Raw genomic sequence first — 22,457 nt, 5'->3', positions numbered from 1 at the left:
TAATTTAAAAAAAAAGCAAATATACATGAAGTAGGCTAGAGCTTCGTGAGATTCTTAACGTATTCGTTTGTGCAAATTTTATGTTTATTAACATGTGATATGCCATTTATGTCAAACAATGGACACGATAGGATGTGAGAATATCCGGCTTTGTACTGCGATTCACCAAACAATGAGTAGGATATTGTAAAAATTCCTAAATTTCATATCCCGTTCTATCCTAACCGGACGAAATCTAATGTGCCAAATTACAAGCTACGGTTTTCCTCTTTTTTGTCATCGTTTGTTGTCGTAGTCGAGCAGAAACATTATGGTCGACAGGATAGGGAAAAAGGTTGCTGACAGCATAGTTTCTTCCGGACAAGCTTTGGGTCATCCTAAGCTTTTTTATGTGGAATTGGATTGATGCTGAGCTCCTCGAAGAGTGGGAAAAATTACAACTTCGAGAGTAGGAATCGTTGAGTTTCGGGGACTAAGACATGATTTGGACCGGATAATATATATCTTTGTTGATCGTCCACAACTTATCATTGTAAACTTAAAGAAACAAAAAAAAAAAAAAAAAAAAAAGATGAACTAAGATTGGATGTGCTCGTGGCTCGAATCCCATGATCACCGCGCTTTGCAAGTGAAATTGGCGTCACGGCTGCTTTAATAAAAGAGCAATCATGGGTGGCGGTGGGGCGTCGTGGTATAGCAATGCGATCGCTAGTCGAGAATGATGATTTATTTCGGTACAATACATATGCAAAGCCGGTGACGACTTTCGGTGTGCCCTGATTAAGAAAAGTTGTCATAACCGTTTCTAAATTAACTAACGAAACACCAAGATATTTGTTGATATTTGTACAAAAGTGACTTCTATCTATCCCTACAAAAACAAAAATGCTCTAGGTCATAAATTCTTTCAAATGTCTCCCATGTATAATCGAAATTAAATCTCTTGGGATCCTCGGATATTTGTAAAAGGTGCCCCGGATAAAAATATCCCTTTCCTACTTTGACGATCCTTTTCGAAACGAAATTATTGAAAGGGAAAGGCATATCCTCCCCCCAACGGCAAAGTGATTGTGACGAAGTATTTATGGATTTGGACCACGCAAATTTTTTTTTCCCGTAAGATCCAAATACTTAACTTCGCATAGTGTCTTTGAATCAGAGTACGTCGCCGACAAGTCGGTTCAAAGATACTGTGCGAAGCTCAGGTCGACGACCCAGGAACCGAAGCTTCGATGATTCACTACGGACTCGGGACTCTACTATATGACCCTATCCGGGAGTAGCCATTCGAAAATGACATGGAGTCTACCTTCCCCACCATCACCCTTAAGTTGAGAGAAAATATTTTTCTTCCTTTTATTCTAAGGAATACCCCCGAATTTTACGTCCCGCAGTTCGGATGAAGCGGTTTAAAGACTTTACTCGGGTCCCCCAAAGGCAAAGTGATTGTGACGAATTATTTAAGGATTTAGACCACCCAAAATTTTTTTTTCCCCGTAAGATCCAAAAACTTAACTTCTAGCAGCGTCTTTGAACCAGAAGTACATCGTCAACAAGTCGGCTCAAAGATACTATGCGAAGCACAGGTCGATGACGCAAGAACCAAAACTCCGATGATTCACCCCAGGCACAAAACGCTACTATAAGACTCTACCCAGAAGTAACCGCCACCCTCTAAGTTAAGAGAAAATATTTTTTTTCCCTTAATCCTAAAGAATACCCTCGAATTTTACCTTCTAGAGTTCGGACGAAATAATTAAGGACTTTACTCATATCCCCAAAGGCAAAGTGATTGTGACAAATTTTTAAGGATTTGGACCACCCAATTTTTTTTTTTCCCGTAAGATTCGAAAACTTAACTTTAAGGTTAAAATTCATTTTCGAGCATAATTCTAATGGCCCGCACTAAAAAAAGAAGAGATTTTTTTTTTATTGGAAAGTTTCAATGTGTTTGAAGAAGTGTCAAAGAGTACTTTATAAAAACAAAGGATAAGTGCATTAAAAGTACGAAAACTTATTACGAAAGTTGCAATTGAGTGATAAAAATTACAAAAAATACATTATCAAATTAGTTCAATCGAATCATTCTATTAGCTCCGTCCAACTTAACTAATAGAAACCGTTGACATGACTTTTTTTTTATTGATTTTTCTCCTATGTGGTGATAATGTAGCTAAAATATGATAAATAAGGCTAAAACGATGCAAAAAAGGACAAAAAAATTCAAAATTTATTTAAGTTATATTAAGAATAAGACAAATTTTAAAAAATACAAAAAAGAACAAAAAAATTAATGAAGATGGAGGCTCGCCACCGCCGTCGCTCTCCACAGCGACAGTGGGGAAATGGACACGATTTCCGTGCGACATCGAAGTTTGGACTGTATGAACCAAGCGTCTTTTTTCCGTGCGACATCCCATTGAATCAATTTTTGCACCTATGGAAAATTTGTAGCTCGATTGCTCCAAAATGCAATTGGAATATAGAATTTTTTTTTTGTCACAATTCTAGGGATTGAACCGAGTCAATGGCCATCACATTTTCTTTTTCAATGTCTGATCGTTGTGATTGAACTTGGAAATCTTTATATATTATAAATGTTCAAATCACACAATACTATAATTGCGAACATTTTTTAAAAAAATGACAATTATGTATGTTTTACTTGAATTGGTCAAACTTCGATCTGGCATATTTTTTCCATTCCGACATCCCATTGACTTGATTTTTGCACCTATAGAAAATCCGTGACCCAATCGTTTCTAAAGGCAGATCGCTTTTCAAAGAAAGTGTCGAGATTGGAAATTTCCAAGACTTGGATCAAACGAACGGTCATGATATTTTCTTAGTTAAAAATCCATTTTACCGTGATTGAATATAATTAATTAAGATGATTAGAAAACTTTAGGTCAAGCATTTCAAGTAACTTATCGATAACGTACCAACACTTTTATAGAATTACTAACTTTCTTAATAGTTTGCAATGAAAATTTAGTTCTTACTTAACAATTTTTTTTAATATATAACATAACGTGCATGTAAAGAAATTGAATTCTAAACATTTCAGTTGTTTCAATCAAATCCAATCCAATGACAAATCTCTTAATCGGTTACATTCTATTAAACCTAAAAATATTTATTGAAAAATGTAAAATTTAAAAATGCCATACAAGTACTTCTTGAGTGACTTGTTCATCAAAAGGACTTGACTGCACATTTGGATAAAAAAGGTCTAAGACTTCATAAAACCAATAAAAAAATGTGAAGACTCCATACACGATTGAAAATATCCCGTATAATCTGTCCCAAATTTCCAGAGCGTGATTCTACGAGAATGTTTGTTGTACTCCCTCGTGGTCGAAGTGTACTCAAGAGCTATCAAAAGAAAATGGACAAACATCGATGCCCCTCCGGCTTCTCCCAGTTGTTCTCTTCGGCGAAACAAACCCAGGACTCAGAAAACAAAACAACATAAACTGTAAAATGCATTTCCAGTTTTGGAGCTTCTGTTAAATTAAGGCTTCATTAACAACAAAGGAAGACAGCTCAAACTAAAATCCTAATGGATGACTTGATGGCTTCTAGCTCTTCTAATCCAACCTTCTTCCACACCCCACCCAACATCAAACAGCCACCGGCACCTCCGGACACAACCATGTCTTCCAATTCACAATCCACCACTGCCTCCCTCATTTTCTTATTCCTCGAGTCAAGCAAAGAATCGGCATCGCAGCTTGCTTCTCTCTTCCCAGCACACTGATTCAGTTCCTGTGTTGAGTTTCTTTCAAACGCTTCTGGTGCTTCCCCCGTTTTACAATCAAGGACAGGAAGACGACCGGAGAACCCGAAGTCGAGCGGCAATGTGCCTATTGGACATGGGTTCCATGATTTGGCAACGGCCCATCTGCATTTATTGTGTCCATCAGTGTTTGTTGGGCTCAAAGCTTTGTTCTTCACTCGACTAAGTCTGACCAGCTTCTCAGCAGCCAATCGGAGGTAGTCTTCTTGCTCAGCAAATGTCGAAGAACTCGTCATACAAGTGACATCCAAAGTTGTGGCTGAAACCAAAGAGAGTTTGTTAAGTTTGTCCACCAAAGAATTGTTCCCGATGACCTCTGAAATCTGAATGGCAGAGTCCATGAGCTGTTTGTTCCCCAGAGCTCCAACCCGAAGACTTTTACGGAGGATGCCCATCAGCATTTCCCTGGATGTACTCCTCCGTGCATCAGGAACTTCAGTTTCAGAAGAAGAATCTACATCTCGGAAAGACTTCAGTCCCTTCGATATGGCAACAAGCCATGCAAACAAAGAGGAGAGGGGTGCAATTTGATAGGTCTTTACTCTATGTCGGGATGGCATCAAATGTTGCGTTCCTGAAAGAGGGGAAAATTAAAGGAGAAACAAAGAAAAGAAGTCGGCAGATGTATTTCTGATGTAGTGAAGACCACAAGTTGAATTTTGGACATGAAGTATGTAAAGAGCTGAATTCTTCCTAGAGCAGAAGACTAATGCAGATGCAGCCTGCAGGGAGTTCGTACCCAAGTAATCCTGAACCCAATATTTAGCAGTTACACCAAGTAGGTTATTTTGATGTTTCAACTTGAGCAAAGAACTAGATCATCAAACAGAAGAGATGGAAAAGCTCGTGAATAAGCAGTTGAGGTGTCACCCGGAAAAGAATATAAGTAGTCTAGAAATCCAAAAGATGCTGGGAGGAAAACTACAGCTGTATCAGCAGATTAAAGATGAAAGTCGTAGACTCGTAAGCAAACATAAGAATCTTGGTACCCAAGATAACAACCCAGACATAATTGCGTCAACCAGGGAAATTCTAGAACTATCAAGAAGCAAGACTGAAGTCCCCACACCTGCAGTTTAAAGGGTAAGTAGAGGAAGCTGAAGGTACGTATCAAATCACAACCTTTTAGTTCTTCGACCAAGGGAGAAGGGTAAGAACAGTACTTTGACTCCTAATCCTAAACCAAAAATATCTATGAGGAATATATCACAGAAAATGCAAAAGAAAATACTTTTTCCCAAAGACAGCAAGGTTTGTTTACTGGTCAACACTTACCAGTTTCACTGTTGCTTGCTTCTTCCGTATCAATCATATCAAGGACTGCCTTGAGAAGGTCCAGAAGCATTTTTGGTTCCTTATTTATTAATTTTGTCATAAGAAGCATCCAGTCATCCAGCAAAGTCCGATTACCATGTGGATAATGGATTTCTTGTTGAAGCTCCAACGTGTCAGAAGAGTTGACGACCTTAAGAAGAAACTCCAACAATACAGAGATTACTTCTGTGGAGAAGGAAGCATATAACTGCACCAGATTTTTCAGGATCTTGCTCATCGTCTTTTTGGAACCTGGAAAATAAAATGGGTCATCATCTAAGAATAGACATGCAGATTTCTATGCTGCTGCTGCTGCTGCTTTCTACTGTTTCGTCTTCGACAAAACAGTAAGATATCTAATCAAATCATACGTGCCTTACAACGCAAAGAATGAAAATAATATAGCTAAACACAATCAGGATTAACGTGGAGCTTTCACTGTGCACACGACTGCTGAAATACCAAGGCATCTGAAAATGACTATTTACTGATATGTTGGGGAAAATTTTCACGGTCAACTTATAATAGAGTAACGTGTCTGCGAACTTTGAAAATATGAAGTCAGTTTTGAACAATTTTACACAATAGAAAATTCGCTGTGACTCACCTACCTGCTAGTTGTATGTCTAGATACCAGAGTAACAGCAATAAGTACTTATAGGAGCTTTAGAGCCAACATTAGCTAAAGAGACAGCTCCTCAACCTCCTTGATCAGCACAGAAGAAAGTCTCAGAACACTCTACAATGCTTATCAGGACCCAATTCTTGACCTGGGGGTTGCAGATTGTTACTCGAAGCGAAGATGGGAATGATGATAGGTCCAAGAACTCGAAAAAACAGCAAGTTAAACATTTCATCCGTCCATCGCTTTTTGACCAACAGAATAATAGTTGCAGAGTGAATTTTTCACTTACGGATTCTCAGTGGATTTTTCCCCAGTGGAAAAAGAATCAGGAATCTATATATTCTCAACATATATAAGAATCATTAAAATTAGGAAAGATCAAACATCAATGGGATTTGGGAAAAGTAAACTGGAACAAATTCTTACCTCCAGATTTAAATGTATGAAGCCTTCCAGCCACAAGCAATAAAACCTTACTACGCCCACAATGTTTTATGCCTATGGAAAGAGTGAAAGCAAAAAGGAAGATGAGGCAACTGAAAAAATAACAAATCAAATCAAATCAAATCATCCTGTCTAGTGAAAATAAAAAAGGGGCTCTTATGGACACATGGGATACTAAGCCAATGTCTCATTGTGTGATTTTTCACATGCCACCATTAAAGTTTAGGTCCCGTGCTCCCTTGTCAGGCAATTCAATCAACATTATAAAGATTTTCTTTAAAAATAACAATCACAAAGCCATCAAGATGCCAAGAGGCTCTTGCATCAAAGACATCTTTCTTATTGGAAAGAGAGAGGTCTAAGGGTTTGAACCTTCGAATTAAGGGTGGGGAGCAGGGGAGAAAGAGCTATTTCCATGGAAGCCATTGAGACATTCTGATACATAGCGCTCAAAAGAAATGGAAAAAAGGATGTCAAATCAAACGCACTTTTTTCCTTAACCAGTGATGTTGATGGTGGACTCTGCTTATTTCTCAAGTAAATAGCCAATTCACGAAGTTTAGACTTGACTTCTTTTCTGGCTCGAAGACTCCCATATCTTTTAGACGGCATTGCTTTCTTCTGAGGTTCCCAGTAGTAGGACTTTAGCCAACTAAGGGCCTGTGTGAAAAGAAATAACTTAGTAGTCCAGACCATCAATGTTATAGCTAAAGATAGAATCACAAAAGCTCAGGAGAAAAACAAAATGATCACAAAGCAAGGAGAGCTAGGCTATTAAAGTAATGAGATCTTCTGTAGAAATGAAAGCCAATGCCAAATCTGCTAATACTACTTTTGCATTCGATCAGTTTGCAAGAAAGCCACTCTGCCCATTTAAAATTGATACCATCATCTCCATGAGGCTGAACATCTTTACTTCCCAAGTTCTTTAATTCAAAAGGAAATTGAGAACATGCATAACTTTATGCTCAAAAGGCCAGAGATGAAACTTTTAGGTGATTGCCATGAGAAAAGACAACGCTCTCACGGATTTACAGGCTTAACATATTCCGAAATGATGAAAAATTATCACCAAATCCTGACGGGTTATCAATCATGACTCCACTATATGAAGTGTTACTTTAATCTTTATCTTTATGTAATAAACAAAGTAGGGTTGGAACAACTATGGCAGGAGAGAGACTTATACTACATCTTGACAGCGATTTGCCTACAGAGGTTATGATCTCATGCAGAGGAATCTAGATTCATTCAAACAAAAAATACTGAGTCCACTAAACATTTAATTGAAGCGGCAAAAACTGCAAAATCCAGAAAAGATGGAAGTTTGTCACTTATTACTACGACAGATAGTAGAAAAGGTCAAGAATGTAGACCTGACGTGAGGCATCACGAACTAAGGGAAGCGCAGGTAGTTCACGATGAGAACCCTCTGCAACATTAGCACATAAAAGAACCAAACACTGTCTATTAAAATCCTAGACCAGAAGATCTCAAATATTAGAATGTCATTAGTAAAGGGGCGGCTAAAATTACAAGTTAGGTTTACCCTATGGCTTGGGACCAAAAAGATAGGCAATCTCTAGACCATCAGCAATTGATCCCTTACCGTGACGAATATCAATCAGCATACGCGGAATACCAATTGCATTAGCAGCCTCTGCAATTGACACCTCTGTTTTCTTCCGTGTCTTTTCGACAACACCGTTCACAAGCCTTGAGACGTAAGAAAACAAGATTCTTCTTTAGAGCATTGCTGAATGGTTGTTTGAAAATAAAAAGCTACAATTTGTTGCAATTGCAAATCAATGTAATAAATAAAAGGACAGAGGTAGCACACATCAGCAGGTCCTATAGGAGTTTGAGATGGTTCTCAAATTCAAACATTAGAAACTTAGGACAGCCTGCACAAAATCATTTTACATCCGACGGAAGAATGATTCTCAGACCACAATAACTGGGAAAAAGACCATTTAAAATCTCAAGTGAATGTCACTAGCTAAATGGTGCACGTGAGTTCAAACAACTTGACCAGGAACTTCGACATCAGCAAAGAAGAATGTTTAATGGTTTAAAGGCTTGGCTGGCAGGTAATATTTCAATTAAATCCCCAGCCAAGGATGCCAAGACTTTGAAGTAAGAAATATTCAAACAAACTGTGTACTTTATTACTGTGAACGGAACTAAGCCTACACATGAACTTCCAGAAAGACAGCGCTCCACGTTCGATCTCTAACTTTCGCAACCTATCATCTAGAAGTTTACAAAAATCATATGAAAAAGTAATATAAGCCTATCCTAGAACAAAACTCAAAGCCCCCAACCCACTGATAAGTACAGATGGCTCTTATGCATAGAAGTAGTAACATGCAGGCACGAGCAATGCTTCCGGTATCGCACATTAAGATGCTATTGAAACTATATGAGGCATGCTTTAAAGAGACAAACTCACTATTTCCACCTCAACCTTTTTAGAGCTCTGCTGAAGATAATGTGAAGGAATGAACTTAAGAATCACAAGCTAATCAAATAGGTCTCACTCTCACCTCATAATCGCCATGCAATAGAGCATAGCCAGGATTTCATCAGAATCAGAGAAAGCATTATGAGGCAGGTCTTTCCTGCAACAAATAAAAAGAGCGCATTGATGAATTGGAGTGGCATGACACAGCCAATAATCACGTGGAAAAAATAAACCAAATCTCAAAAAGCATATATGTCATGCAATGTCAAGTGGTGAACAACATATAGGAAACTAAATACAACCCCGGCATGGCAAGGCAGAACGCAAATGAATTACCTGAAGAAAGGATCCTTCTGCTGAATCTCGATGATGGAAGCCGTGACTTCGACTGCCACAGGAAGACATCCTCGGCTTCTCCACGCTGTTATCTGCAAACCGAAGCTCTCCTAAGGGGACTAAAAAAGCTAATAAGAAGAAAAGTTCCATGTCTGCAATCAATAACGCGACCCCACTAACCGGCAATCGGATCAACCATCAAAAAACTCTTACAAACCACAACTATCCTCCGTCGTCTCTAGCAACAAGCAATCCAACAAAAGCATCATCGAGCAAATCCTCCGACATTAGTTTTAGGCGACACTACCTCAAGGACACGAGAACCTACTTTGAACTACTTTCAACAGATACTGAGAATGAGAAAAGAAACGATGATATAGGGTTTGAAGAGAACAGTGTTTCAAGTTGCTCACTCTTCGGAGCGCGGAGGCGACGGAGTCCGGAGAGGGAGAGAAGAGAGAGGCTCGGACGGAGTCCCACTCGTCCCAGCTCAACCACGGGACCAATTTGTAGGTGACCGACGACGATGAAGGCGACGGCTCCGGCTCCGGCTCCGGCTCCTCCTGCTCCATGCCTCTCGGCGCTTCTGCTTCCATTGAGCTCGGCTCCGCGGAGGGAGACCCTTTGGGCGACGGCGAGGGAAGAGAGTAGTGGGGTGGGGTCCGCCGGTTGAACTTACAAAAGAAAGAAGTTTCATGTTTTGTCCTGCCTTATATTTTTCGTGTTGACAATCACTTATTTATTCAGTCGTTCCATAACACTTAAACGCTCATTAATTTTAGGTTTAAGTAGGTTGAATTTGAAAGTCCGAAAATTTATCGACGAAACTGCAATTAAATTCTAAAATTTTAAAAAAGTATAATTAAATCTTAAAATTTATCACGAAAGTGCGATCGAGTTTTAAAACTTTCAAAAAGTGCAATCAATAGAAGAATTTGATTTAGGATTCGATCGCACTTTCGTGTCAAGTTTTAAAATTTAGATTACCATCTCAAAAGTTTTGATACTCGATTACATTTTAAGAACAAGTTTTAGGACATGAATGTACTTTTTGAAAGTTTTAAAAATCAATTGCATTTTCTTGACAAGTTTTAAGATTTTTCGAGTGCATTTGTTCCCCGGCATCGTCCCACGCAAAAAGAAAGAGTGCATGGTGCAACTTTCAATAATTAATTATTGGGGAAATTTTTCTATTTTTAAACAAAAAAAATACAATTGCTATTTATTAAAACATAGAAATTCAGGAGAGAAATTGCTATGGAAGCTGCTCTTGTTAACCGCATAGTAAGAATCTCTGGCAAAGAAGGAAGAGTTAGGAAAAAATTTCAAGTAAGTGTCCGAAGTACTCTCATTTTTTCAAACAAATATCCAAAATGATTCTTATTTCAAATAAAAGCCTGAAGTGTTCTCATTATTTTAAATAAAAGCCTAAAGTGATTATGATTGTTTCAAATAAGGGCTTAAAACTCACCAGCCAACTAAATATTCTGATTGATCAAAGACATTTTCATTAAATAAATTTTTAATTTGATTTCAATTAAATTAAGAAATAAATAAAAACTAAAATACAAAGATTTAAATAAAATAAAATATAAAAAAAAAAAGGAGGAAACACAAGCTGAGTGATGAGGGCCAGCTAGCCCCGGCCCGGACCTCGACCGAGGGTAGCGACCCTTGCCGAGGCACGGGTGGCCCCCATGGCAACCGCCGCGGCCGGAACGACAGTGGGGTGACGTCCCCAGGCAGAAGATTCTCCTTAGTTTTTTTAGTTTTTTTTTTCATTTTTAGAAAATCGAGAAACAAAAAAACAAAGTAAAAAAATTTTAAATAATAAATAAATAATGAAAATACCTCTAACCAACTAGTGCGAGGCTTCGACATAAAAAAAAAAACTAATGAGAGGCACTTTTTTAAGACGGAGATGACCACTTCATACCCTTATTTAAAACAACAAATGCACTTTAAGCTTTTATTTAAAAGAATAACCACTTCAAGTTCTTATTTGAAAAAATGAATACACTCCGTACCTTTATTTGAAAATTTCCCAAAAAGTTATTACTACGTCCACCACCAGTAAAATTAGTTACCTCCACCATACATACAATGTGGAACCATACACCCCTACCGTGAGATCTAAGTTCGTTCCCAGCTTTTGACATGAATTCACCGTTCATCGTACGGCTGTGGAGCCTCCCGGGGCACCACGACCTCCAAGCACGGATACACTACTTGCCTAGTCCTCCCAAGTCCATATGAATCGGATTAATCACAGCCAAACCCATGTGGATTTCACAAAAGCCAATGGCCATGATTGTACTTGATTCACAAGAACCATGGTCCGGCCGTGAGCGCGAACAACAAAAGAAAACCACCTGTCTTAACCATCAGATGATTCCGACCAAAACACCCAAAAAAGAAAAAGAAAAAGAAAAGAACACCCATCATATGAAAGATCAAAACAAATCACAGCAGCAAACGAATTCGCCTTAATTCTAACTCGGCGCAGGAGAGTAGTTACTGAATATCACCCTTTTTTTGTGTGGCATTACTCGATATTTCTAAGCATTTTCCAAACATCACCTGTGTATGAAAAAAAGAAGAACACCAAACCAGGACTCCGAAAATTTGGGAGGCTCGAGCCAATGTCGATAAATAAATCCGCACTGCTACAAGATTAATAGTCTGAATTTGCGGCCTAGCATAGCACAGGACTGAGCTTGCCATAAGTTGGCGCCGATCTGATCTTCGCATGGAGAATCTCAATGCTAAGAGAAGGACCACAAGCAGAACTAGTAACTCCTGCCCCAGTAGCTCCACCTTTTTGCGGGCTTTCCAGAAGCAAAGCATATAGTACCTGCATGAACCACAATGAAGAAGTGAAGTAAAGCACGACCTGGAGAATAACATAACACCACCAACCGGGCCTCATAATACTGACCAAAAAAAAAAAACAGAGAATTTAATGCCAGCACGTCAATGCCACTTCAGGTTTTCAAAATTGTGAAATGGTCGATGATAAGCTAAAAACAAGACATTTGTCCAGATTCCATCCTTGCTGAGAGATTGGCCTCTCCCATGGACAGACATCATGAACTCAAGCGGCAAAGATTAATAAGTCCTAGTTATGAAGATGAATCATGGTACCTTCAGGAAGCTCTGGCTGTTCAAATGGGGAACAAAGTGTCTTACATGCTCCCATCTCACCCTTTGTCCGTGCCTTTACTTCTTTCTCCACCTCCTAAAGTAAGGAATGCAAAAGCTTTCAGGTAAAAAAGAGAAAAAGATAGTGCCATACTAAAAGCAAATGTATCCCAAGAAGATTCCAAGCTATATTTGCACTGAAGAACAAATTCACAGTATTGCTGCAATGCGACAAAAGCACACTGCAGATTGAATAATTCAGCCAAAGTACAGCAAGAGCTACATCTTAAACTTCCATTAGAGGTTCTCCAAAGCTATTGAGTTTCTTTCCTGACAAAGCCATATAGCTACGAATGCAGAGGAAAGACTTTTTTCTCCCTCTCAAAAAACAACTGCCACACAGGTTTTGGAGCTAAGAATTCAAAATGGTGATAGAAAAAAATACACACACACACACCCCAACTAAATGAAGAACTCTCGGCACAAGATAATCACGAATGGAAAGCAATGTACTGGAAACATACTTCCTCATCACACCAAGGAGCCAAAACCATCTTCTTTTGGCCTAGTGCTTCCACGAATTCATCCCATGTTTTCACAACTTGAATGCAAGCATCTCGTTTTTGTTTCGCAGCATCAAACAGGCTCTGTTGAATGCTGGCCAACATTTCTTTCACCTGCTCAACTAAGTCGGCCCTTGGTATATCTTTTTTAGCAGAACTATCACGCCGAACAGCTCGGACCTGTTTGTTAATGCCAAGGTGTCACTCTTATCACCAACAAGAATAAAGGGGTTGTGGAAAAAAAATGTAAACAGCAGTTAATTATGCCACAAACAAATGAATAGTCAAGAAGGAAGTTGCTTCTTACCTGATTATTTGCCAAGTCCTTTGGTCCAATCTCAATTCTTAGAGGGACGCCTTTCATTTCCCAATGTGAGTACTTCCAACCAGGTGAATAGTTATCTCTGAGGTCTGTCTCCGTACGAATACCTGCTTCACATAAGGTATTGACAGTGGCTGTGCAGGCATCAAAGATACCTTGAGTATCAGCATCTTTATATGGAACAGGTATAATGATAACTTGAACTGATGCCACTTTGGGAGGGAGAACCAACCCCTTATCATCCCCATGAACCATCACCATTACCCCAATCTGCACAAAATTTGGAAAAAGGCAGCAAATTTTTACAGAAAGTCTCACAAGGATGATGCAAACAGTTAAATTTTATTTATCCAAAATGATGAAAGGTAATGAGAAGTTGTCTACCCAAATTCATGTTCATGCTTCAGACCAAAAAAAAAATCATGTAGATGCTTTATAAAAACATTGAAAGGGCATATGTCAGACCTATTTGAGAACATCCTAAAACGAGTTGTAGAAAATATAAACGAGTTCACAGGGAAATATACCGTTCTAGTGGTATAGGCCCACGAGTTCTGCCAGACCATGGCTTTCTCTCTCTTTTCATTCTCAAAGAATATTTCAAACATTTTTGCAAAATTCTGACCCAGACAGTGTGATGTTGCCCCTTGAATTCCACGCCCAGTGTTAGGAACAAATGCCTGGCACATAATACATAGGCAAATATGATGACAGAGTTAAACATCTGGGAACAATTATACATTCAACAATCACTGTGAATGGCTTTAGAATACATGAAAGATGGTTTATGCACTTCTGTTTTAAGCATTTACCTCCACAGTAGTTGTATATAAACCACCAGCAAACTTCTCCAATTCACTCTTCTTGCCCTTTATTACTGGAACAGCTAAATACTCTTCATATATACGGCTATAGAGTTCCAATATCTCAAGAACCTGAAACAAAGCCATTGTCAGATACTTCAACGTCTGGTTCCTGCATTTCAACGAGACTTAGGACATACTGACAAGCCAAATGATAATCATCGAACACCATTTCTTATGGAAAAGGCGTTCTAACTCTATTTATCAAATTAGTTTTTGTGCCTTCTACATATCTATGGAGAAACTAAGCTCTATTTCAGAGATTGGACTCTCTTACTGTCTGTGACATGATACACAGCACTACATACAATTAAAGGCATGAAAAAAAAAAACACTATTTGCAGCGAGATTAACTAGAAGATCATAAATAAGTCTACCAAATTGAATAAACACTACACAGCCTTAGAGAAAGGACAGTACTTAATGGAAATTGAAAACTATTGAGTGTCAAGGACCTAATACATAGAAAGAAAGAAATAAAACGAAATGTTGAAGGACCTATAAGTTATCCTGCTTTGCAGCCAAGGTAGGAGAAGGGCGAAAATTAACAAAGTACAACTCTGAAGAAATCCAACCACTGGGAAAAATATAACAACGTCCTGTGAATTCACCAACTCGCTTTCAGCTACATGATCTAAACTTGAATACAAAATAAGCGGGAAAAGGAACCTCTGCATCTGCTTCTTCTTTGGTAGCAAAAGCTGTATGTCCTTCCTGCCAAAGAAACTCACGACTCCTGCAGTAAATAGGGACGAAAAAGGAGTAAACAAGCGATGCTCAATCAATGTAAATTGGAGGATCATCTCTGATGTGTGTGTGTGTGTGTGTGCCTGTGCGCGCATGTGAGTGCGTGAGAGAGAGAGAAGGGGAAGGGTTCAAAATTAACCTGTGGGAACAAGCACACTAAAAGGTTGAAGACTATGAATACCTGATAAAGGGTGTAGGATTGCTAAACTCCCATCTAACAACATTGCACCACTGATTAAGTTTCAAAGGCAAGTCTCTATGTCCCCTTATCCACTTAGAAAAGTAAGGATACATCGCTGTCTCACTTGTTGGTCGGATTGCAATAGGCACTTCCAAATCAGAATCCCCAGATTTTGTCACCCAAGCAACCTGAAAGACCCAAGAACCAACGTTGGCACTGACAATTACATTGATAGTAACCAAGCCATGCAGCAGTAATCATACAAATATGTTGAGTAATACATTTGAAACAATGTCACTTATTGGTAAATTCCTATGCATAGGTCCTTTTAAATAAATTTCATAGTAAAAGAATGCCCCAAGAATCATGCCTGTGATAAGCATTTGGTATCCCAAACCTGGATATTGAAATTGAACTCAAATGAGCCACATACCTCACTCTCAGGGTCTTCAATATTAGAAATTTCTTCCCAATCAACTTAATCAAATTACGTAACTCTGTATACAAGTTGACCTGCCTATTCGGCAAGTTGTTTGATTGGTTAGACGTTGGCAATTGCATTGTCTAGTTCTATGGAATGTCACTCTTAGTGGTGTGCATAGCTTTACTCTTCGTAATTCCATGCCTAGCTAGTTGGAAGCTGGTGGGAAAGGCCTAGCGACTTTGCATTTAATGGAATCATCCATATTTCCAGGTAAGATTATTCAAAACCGTACGTTGCCCCACAAAAATATAAACCGCCTTTCTACCTATAGGTCAGACACCTTTTAGATGCAAAAAAACATATTCTCAGCTCACCATATGAGCAATAGCACCAATAAGAGCGTCAAAGAAGAGTTTTCCACACTGTCTATCACACTTTCCATTCCAACAAGTTGGTAGACCAGCCACAAACAAGTTGAAGCGTTACAAAAGTGAAAAGACAAACACACGAGACAATCAAATTTATTGAGAACAAACCAATTCACCAAACAGTTCGAATACCTACTGTCCACAAACATGAAATTTTTTTCTTGATAACTATCTCGACTACACTAATAATTAGCAACTTTTGAAACACGAGGATAACTTTCATGCTGTAAATAAAGGGAAAAGGAACAGGATTAAACAAGCTATCAATTAGATGCTGTCTCACCTCTGGAGCAAAACCCTCTACATGGTCCTTTTCGCGTTGTAGAACCCCAGGAGATACAAAAAGAGGGAAATAACAGTTCCTAATTTTCATCTTCTTTATTTCAGCATCAAAGAACTCCTGCAGATTAACATCACCGACTAACAATTATGTGTCTGCCAGAGAGAATTTTGAAAAAGCAACAAATTCGTGTCAACCCTAGAAACAAACAGAAGCCGGAGAATATAATGATTGGCTACCAATGACATTAATTGAAGATTGTGAACATAGCTTGAAGCAATACTTGTCTCCCAACTGGCCTCTAAGCGGCGGATTACATGCTCCAATGTCAAATCCCATTTGACTTTAGCAAAAAACTCTAAAGAATTTTGCTTCTAACCTACCAATCAAATGCGGGTTAATTTTCTTAATGTGATTATCAAAGTCATATGAGGGGTGAAGTTTCAATGTGTCACCCACTAATTAGAGGTCGGTTTGGAGGCAAGTATAGCTCTAAGAGACATATGTTCTGCATGCAAGAAGGAACACGATAGGACAATCAGAGTTCAGTCACATCATAAAATCAAAATAGACAATCCATTCTCAAACCACCTGATTTTCACAATAACACCAGAAATGATTAGGTATGCATCTTTGTACTGAGTGATGTTTGGCTACAGAATCATTCGAAACCATTGCATCGGGCTAGTAATAGTGAAAGAAGCATTTGCAGAGCTGGGACAACCCTAAAATAAGTAGCACAACTACTAGTGTAGATCCATCTAGTGTGAACGACAAGCTACCTTGACACAGCCATACAATTGAAGCTAGCTTGCTACTATTAAAGACAGTAGAAGTAAGAACTCTATGTCAATCAGAACATGACAAGTGTTTCCACCCTTTTTTAGAAAAGTTAGCAGAGGAGGGAAGGCCATAAGAAGCACGGAGACAGAAGGCAGATTTACTTCAGAAAAGGATCTGAACTCACTTGCATGATATCCCAAATGCCCATCGCCCATGGCCTTAGAATGTAACAGCCAGAGATATCATAGTACTCTATCATTTCGCCGCTGACAACAACCTATGTCAACCAAAAGAAATCAAATATAATCAGAGAAGACATTTCATTTCTTGATGCAACTTCCAAACAAGACTCAGTGCCAGCTGATTTAACCAGCTGGACTTATATAGACTCAAAATTGGACTGATCTTTTTCGCTTAAATTCTGGGAACGCAACCGAGACAAACTACAACCCTAAAAAATAAATACTCCTCTTTAGGAGACAGGACCCTTAACATGAGCAGCCTCCCTACCAAGTACCGAGAAACATACCTCGGAATACCATTCCCCGAAGTTCTCATCCTTCTTATTGGAGAGACCCAATCCCGTCTCCTTCTTCACCTCCTTCTTCTTCCCTGCGCTAGAATTGGGTTTATTGGGTTTCTTCGCCTCTCCACCAGCCATCCCCCCTGATTCTCAGCAGATTGGCGTCGACAAACGCAGCAAAATTTCCAAATCAATCCGTTGAATAAACACAACGCGCACCGAAACCACTCATAGGAGCAAAAAATATCACTAACTAACGCAGGCAAACACGATAACAATCCGCCGCCGAACCCGTTCACATCAGTTTTCCCAAAAGCGGAGAGCAATGAACTCGATTCGAAACATCACTGAATTTCGACCAAAAAAAAAAAAGAAAAAGAAAATCGGATTAGCCCGTGAATGAAGCTCGCTGCCGTCCGGTTTACCTTTGTCTTCACTGACAAGTCGATAAGGCCGCGAGGACGGCGAGAGAAGCTCCGGCGGCGGAACCAGCGGACGCAAGTGAAAGCCGGTGCAGGCGAAAACCCTACTGGAACAGAGCGGATGCGAGGCAGAAGGTCAAAAGAGAGAGTGTCCTATGATACTACTGGTCCGTTCCAATCGCGTTCGGCTAGAATCAGATCCGCGGACCGCCTGTCCGAACCGCGTTAGATGCACGCTGACGTGTGCATTTAATTAATCTGTTTAATAACAGAGAGAGAGATGCCACCCTGCCAATTTAACAATACTATCAATTATTTCTAATCGCACGATTTTCTAATCAACTAATGCTTTATACAAAACACACGATATTGATATATAGATTTACGATCGAAAATAACTAACATGCTATTAGAGCGTCAATAAAGCATTTCCTTAACGAAAAATATCAATAATTAATATAAATATATATAGCCATAATTTTCCATGTGTGATTTTCCTATGGTCTCGTGAGCTTTATATTATATGCTACATCACATTGGTCTGCACCAAAAAGAATATAATTTTTTGCGAAACAAAAGATAAATAATTTGCAGAATATTTTCATAAAAATAATAATTTGTATCACGCGAAATAATTAATTGATAAATTTTATTTTAAATAATTTATGTATAATGATTTTTTGTGGACGGTGAGATTATTTTTCTTCCATTCAATTTTGTAATCGATAGAGGTGATAATATTTTCCGCGAAAAGATGTGTGTTTGTTGGAATGGTTTTTGAAAATAATTTTGTTGGAAGAACTGGAGAAAGCATCTGGAGGGTATTTTTCAAATTAATCTCTTTCAAATGGCGCAAAAAATGGCAAAAAAAGGCAAGAATCAACGGTTTTTTACTAGATGAAGTTCACCTATCAATCAATCTTTTATATAGAGCTCACGAGACCACGGCCATTAGGCTCGACCTCTAGGACAAAGCTCTCGTTGCAATGGCCGACTTCGCCGGCGTAGCGGGTGAAACCTATCGTGGCCCTTGTGAGCACGAGGCCAATCTCACGAAACTCGCAATGATCTCGGGTCAATTATTTAACCAATAGGGGTAATCATAATCCTACAAGAGACGCATGCATTGCACCATTTGATCGGATGAAGTTAGCACTTTGAACAGGCAAAGCTATCATTTGTAAGTGAGCATATAAGGCTTTGTTTTGTGAAAAATGAACGATTTAAAAAAAATATTTTTCCTATAAATGATCGCTTGTATAGCTTATAAAAACGAATAAACGAAAAATATTTTCATCCACGAAATTATTTAACTATGAATTATTGTCAATAATGAAATTTTTTTCTATTGACTAATTATTTCAAGCGATAAAAATCGATCATTTTTAGGAAAATATTTTTTAAATTGTTTATTTTTTGTGAAATGAGCGGAGCCTAAAATTGATATTTAGTCTAACATTATCACCAATCGTCAAAACTTGAAAATTACAGCCTACCCCATTTGAATTTTGCATCATCACACAATAGCCCTTGAATTATGAAAAATTATAGATTGGACCCCTTGGACTTTTATTTTTGTTGCAACCGCTTTTTATTCCTTTTGCGTAGCCATTAGGTTTTATATGAAAGATGGAATAATTCATTTTTCTTGACTGAAATAATCTCCATTACAAGGGTTAGGTCGGATCGAATATGATCCGATTCAAATTGACCTATTTAACCTATTTTGACCCATTTTCATACAATACAAATTTGACGATCCGACCCGTATTATTTAAATACTTCTATATTTAACCAAATCATGAAATATTTGTTTCTTATTATTTTTTAAGAAAAATGATATTGCTAAAACACTTTCATGCAATTGAATTTTTTTAAATTTTTTTAATTTTAAATTTTTAAGAAATATTTTTTATTAGAAATTATTAACTATTTATTTAAAAATAATTTGTAAGTATTAAAAATTATTATTTATTACTTATAATTAATTTTCTTTTTCTTTTCTCTTCCTTTTTCTTCAGCGGGTGGCGGCGGATGCGGCGGTGCCCGGCGGGGGATGGGGATGGGCGACGATGGCCGGAGGTGGCCGGTTTGTGTTCCAAATTTATTTTTACAATTTATTAATTTTAATTTTTTCTTTTTTATTTATAAAAAATAAAAATACATAAACTAATATACTTGAGACCAATTTACAAGTGGTGCTTGGGAAGCTACGAGCCATGGGCCGAAAATAGGTAGAAAATGAGTTGGGTTAAGACCTAAATAGGCTTTATAAGCTTAAACCCGTATTTGACTCGTTTTTTTAAATTTGTACTAATAGATGACCAAAGCGAATAAAAGTGGTTTTTTTTTTGTCGGAAAATAAAAGTGGGTTAAAAAATGGGTCAATGACCCATATTGACACCTCTAATTATTACCCATGTAGAGAGTGATAAAACTCAATAGAGATTATTTTGATCAGATTAATGAGTTAATCCATGTTCACGTAACAGTTAACGTTTATGCTAATGCAAAAACAAGCAGATGCACCAAATTCAAAGTTTGTGGGAGGGCAACTTATAAACTTCATGGGGCTATTGTGCAACAATGACAAATATATGGGGTTAATCAGTAAATTTTCAAAGCTTAGGGGAATAGTAACGATGTCAAAGTTCAGAAGAATTTTGAGCTATTATTCCTTTACACTATGGCTGATCATAATGGACTACCCAAATTGGGAACCGCCGAGATTGATTGGTTAAGTCCGATTCTCGGGGCTTCCGGTCCTATTTCCCGTTCCATAAAATTAGAATCGATTTTGATCGGCCGGGTTCCCGATTCGCGGGGGGTACCAAACCAAATAAAATATATACATACATCTATGGTTTAAAAAAAAAAATCTAAATGTAAACGTAAATTGTTAAAATGCTTAGTATGACTTCAATTTTTAGCGAGAACCTTATGCAATTAATGAGAGGTAGTCCATTAGATATGTCGTTAATGAAAAAAATTTAATAAAAAATCACAAAAAAAATATGTGACTTGCCCAATAATTAGAGCGCTTGAGAATCGGACCGGACTTATCGGTATGGTCCTAAGACTGTTTGATCTAGTTGCCGGTGCCTAATATTGGGAACCGATCCTTCAGTCCGATTCCCGATTCCGGGAGTGGGACTAGACCGGACGGAAAATCGATCACCCTTACTTCTGCGGACCGGGTCCTTGTTCCAGGATGGACCCGAATTGGATTGGGATCCGATCACCCTTACTTCACACTATCTACGCATAAATGTTACGAATACGCCGTATGTGACATATGGAATAGGCCTAAGTGGCTTAAACACTTGACCACGCCAATGAGTTCGCGCTTGAGTTATTCATTCACGGTTTCGGTTTTGGCCTACTTGAGCTACACCCCTAGTCCGTAGAGGTGTGACCAGTAAGGGCTTGGCATGGCAACAATTTTGATTCGAAAAAGTGATTCTAATTATAATTATATTTTTCTGATTCTATTCCCTAAATGAATTTTAGATAATCAGAACGTATTTGATAAATGCACAAAATTTCCGTTCTCGAAATCGAAATACGCTTGGTAACTACACAAAATTTTTGTTATCGGGAAAATTTTCTTTTCTCAATTTTTATCATTTAAGTCAAATAATTACATAATTAATTTGTGAAATTTCATCATACATTTGGAATTAATTGAAGATTAATTCATATCGATCATCTTATTTAACATATTGCATATTGCATACATCATTTTTTTGTGTTATTCGTATAATTTTCCCGTCATAACGAATCATTTTAAGCTTAAAAAAGGAGAGACCGTATTTGGTTGGTGTGTGATTTTATATTAGTTTAGTTAGTTACCTTTTAATTTTTACTTGCCCAAACAGATTTTAGGCTCTCATAAGTAAATTTAGTGTGGAACAATGACCTATAGTTGAATGTGGCTACAATGAATAGGTCATTTATAATATAAAATTTAAATAAGGATGTTGATTATATGTGTTCTTAGCATGTTCAATCCTTGCATTTAAAATGCAATTTTTTTTTATACTAAAAAGTGATTATTTTTTTCAAAATCAATTTTTTTATTATTGTTTTTTCTTCAAAACCGTTTTCGGGAACAGATCGAAATCAGAATAAATTACGATACCAAACATGTTTTTCATCTTTTTGTTTTGGAGAATAGAATCGGAAAATAAGAATCGTTGTCATGCAGGCACTAAGCGAGCCTAAAGCTAACTAACCACTCCATCATCCACATCATTAACCTATTTCCATGAGTGCACACTTTATGCCTCTCTATCACATGACTATAGCATCATCCATGTATCCACAATGTCGTTTAATTTGTACAATCAATTTCCTGTAACTCGTAATTATCTGCGATAATTAAAAAAATAAAAAAAATGAGATCATAGTCTCGATTTTTTCTTTTGTCTCTATATTATGTTTGGTGCAATGTAAATAGAACGGAGTTAACTCCACAAGTAAAAAGTTTCTCTCTTTGAGTGGCGTTACCATTGCAGTGGGTTTCAATAACGGTTCGAGACGAAACGATGATACGGTATAAATCGAGCGAAGCTCGGAAAAGCTAGCATCTTACGGGGAAATTGTTTCCTCGACCCAGATCCACGGGATCGAGTCCATTACGACCTTTGATTTTGTGGATCCCACGGTGAAGATTGACGGCTCCAGTAAAAGGAAGTAACGTTTACTTTCCTCGGCCCACACAGAAAGCGAGTACAATTTTAGATTTATTCTCGCGTCTGGGCGCGATCGTAGGTGCTGGCGCGTGGGGAGCTAGGTA

At 38.0% G+C, this 22,457-nt stretch overlaps 2 protein-coding genes across 5 annotated transcripts; both read right to left on the bottom strand.

The window, feature by feature from the left end:
* Positions 1–3,454: 3,454 nt before the first annotated feature.
* Positions 3,455–9,652, bottom strand: LOC115735206. Of its 2 annotated transcripts, XM_030666327.2 has the most exons (9): positions 9,396–9,651; positions 8,983–9,074; positions 8,729–8,803; positions 7,792–7,898; positions 7,559–7,614; positions 6,671–6,842; positions 6,165–6,236; positions 5,075–5,365; positions 3,455–4,373 (listed from the first exon to the last, which is right to left on the bottom strand). In XM_030666327.2, exons 1-9 carry the CDS (start codon positions 9,576–9,578, stop codon positions 3,547–3,549), a joined length of 1,875 nt encoding a protein of 624 aa, XP_030522187.1. In that variant the 5' UTR covers positions 9,579–9,651; the 3' UTR covers positions 3,455–3,546. The 2 variants fall into 2 exon arrangements, with proteins under 2 accessions (XP_030522187.1, XP_030522188.1); XM_030666328.2 differs by lacking the exon at positions 8,729–8,803 and having other exon boundaries at positions 5,075–5,367; positions 6,164–6,236; positions 9,396–9,652.
* Positions 9,653–11,496: 1,844 nt separating this feature from the next.
* Positions 11,497–17,835, bottom strand: LOC115735243 (proline--tRNA ligase, cytoplasmic-like). 3 transcript variants are annotated; one of them, XM_048283929.1, is made up of 13 exons: positions 17,663–17,835; positions 17,479–17,567; positions 17,244–17,399; positions 16,899–16,991; positions 15,935–16,051; positions 14,800–14,987; positions 14,541–14,607; positions 13,821–13,943; positions 13,536–13,688; positions 12,994–13,278; positions 12,648–12,866; positions 12,127–12,220; positions 11,497–11,836 (listed from the first exon to the last, which is right to left on the bottom strand). In XM_048283929.1, exons 3-13 carry the CDS (start codon positions 17,373–17,375, stop codon positions 11,772–11,774), a joined length of 1,536 nt encoding a protein of 511 aa, XP_048139886.1. In that variant the 5' UTR covers positions 17,376–17,399; positions 17,479–17,567; positions 17,663–17,835; the 3' UTR covers positions 11,497–11,771. The 3 variants fall into 3 exon arrangements, with proteins under 3 accessions (XP_048139886.1, XP_030522238.1, XP_030522236.1); XM_030666378.2 differs by lacking the exon at positions 17,479–17,567 and having other exon boundaries at positions 17,244–17,385; XM_030666376.2 differs by lacking the exon at positions 17,479–17,567 and having other exon boundaries at positions 17,244–17,380.
* Between the last annotated feature and the right edge of the window lie 4,622 nt (positions 17,836–22,457).

The sequence above is a fragment of the Rhodamnia argentea genome, chromosome 8 (genome assembly GCF_020921035.1).
Source record: "Rhodamnia argentea isolate NSW1041297 chromosome 8, ASM2092103v1, whole genome shotgun sequence".
In the NCBI taxonomy this organism is placed as follows: domain Eukaryota; kingdom Viridiplantae; phylum Streptophyta; class Magnoliopsida; order Myrtales; family Myrtaceae; genus Rhodamnia; species Rhodamnia argentea.
This window is presented reverse-complemented; position numbering and strand designations above follow the sequence as displayed.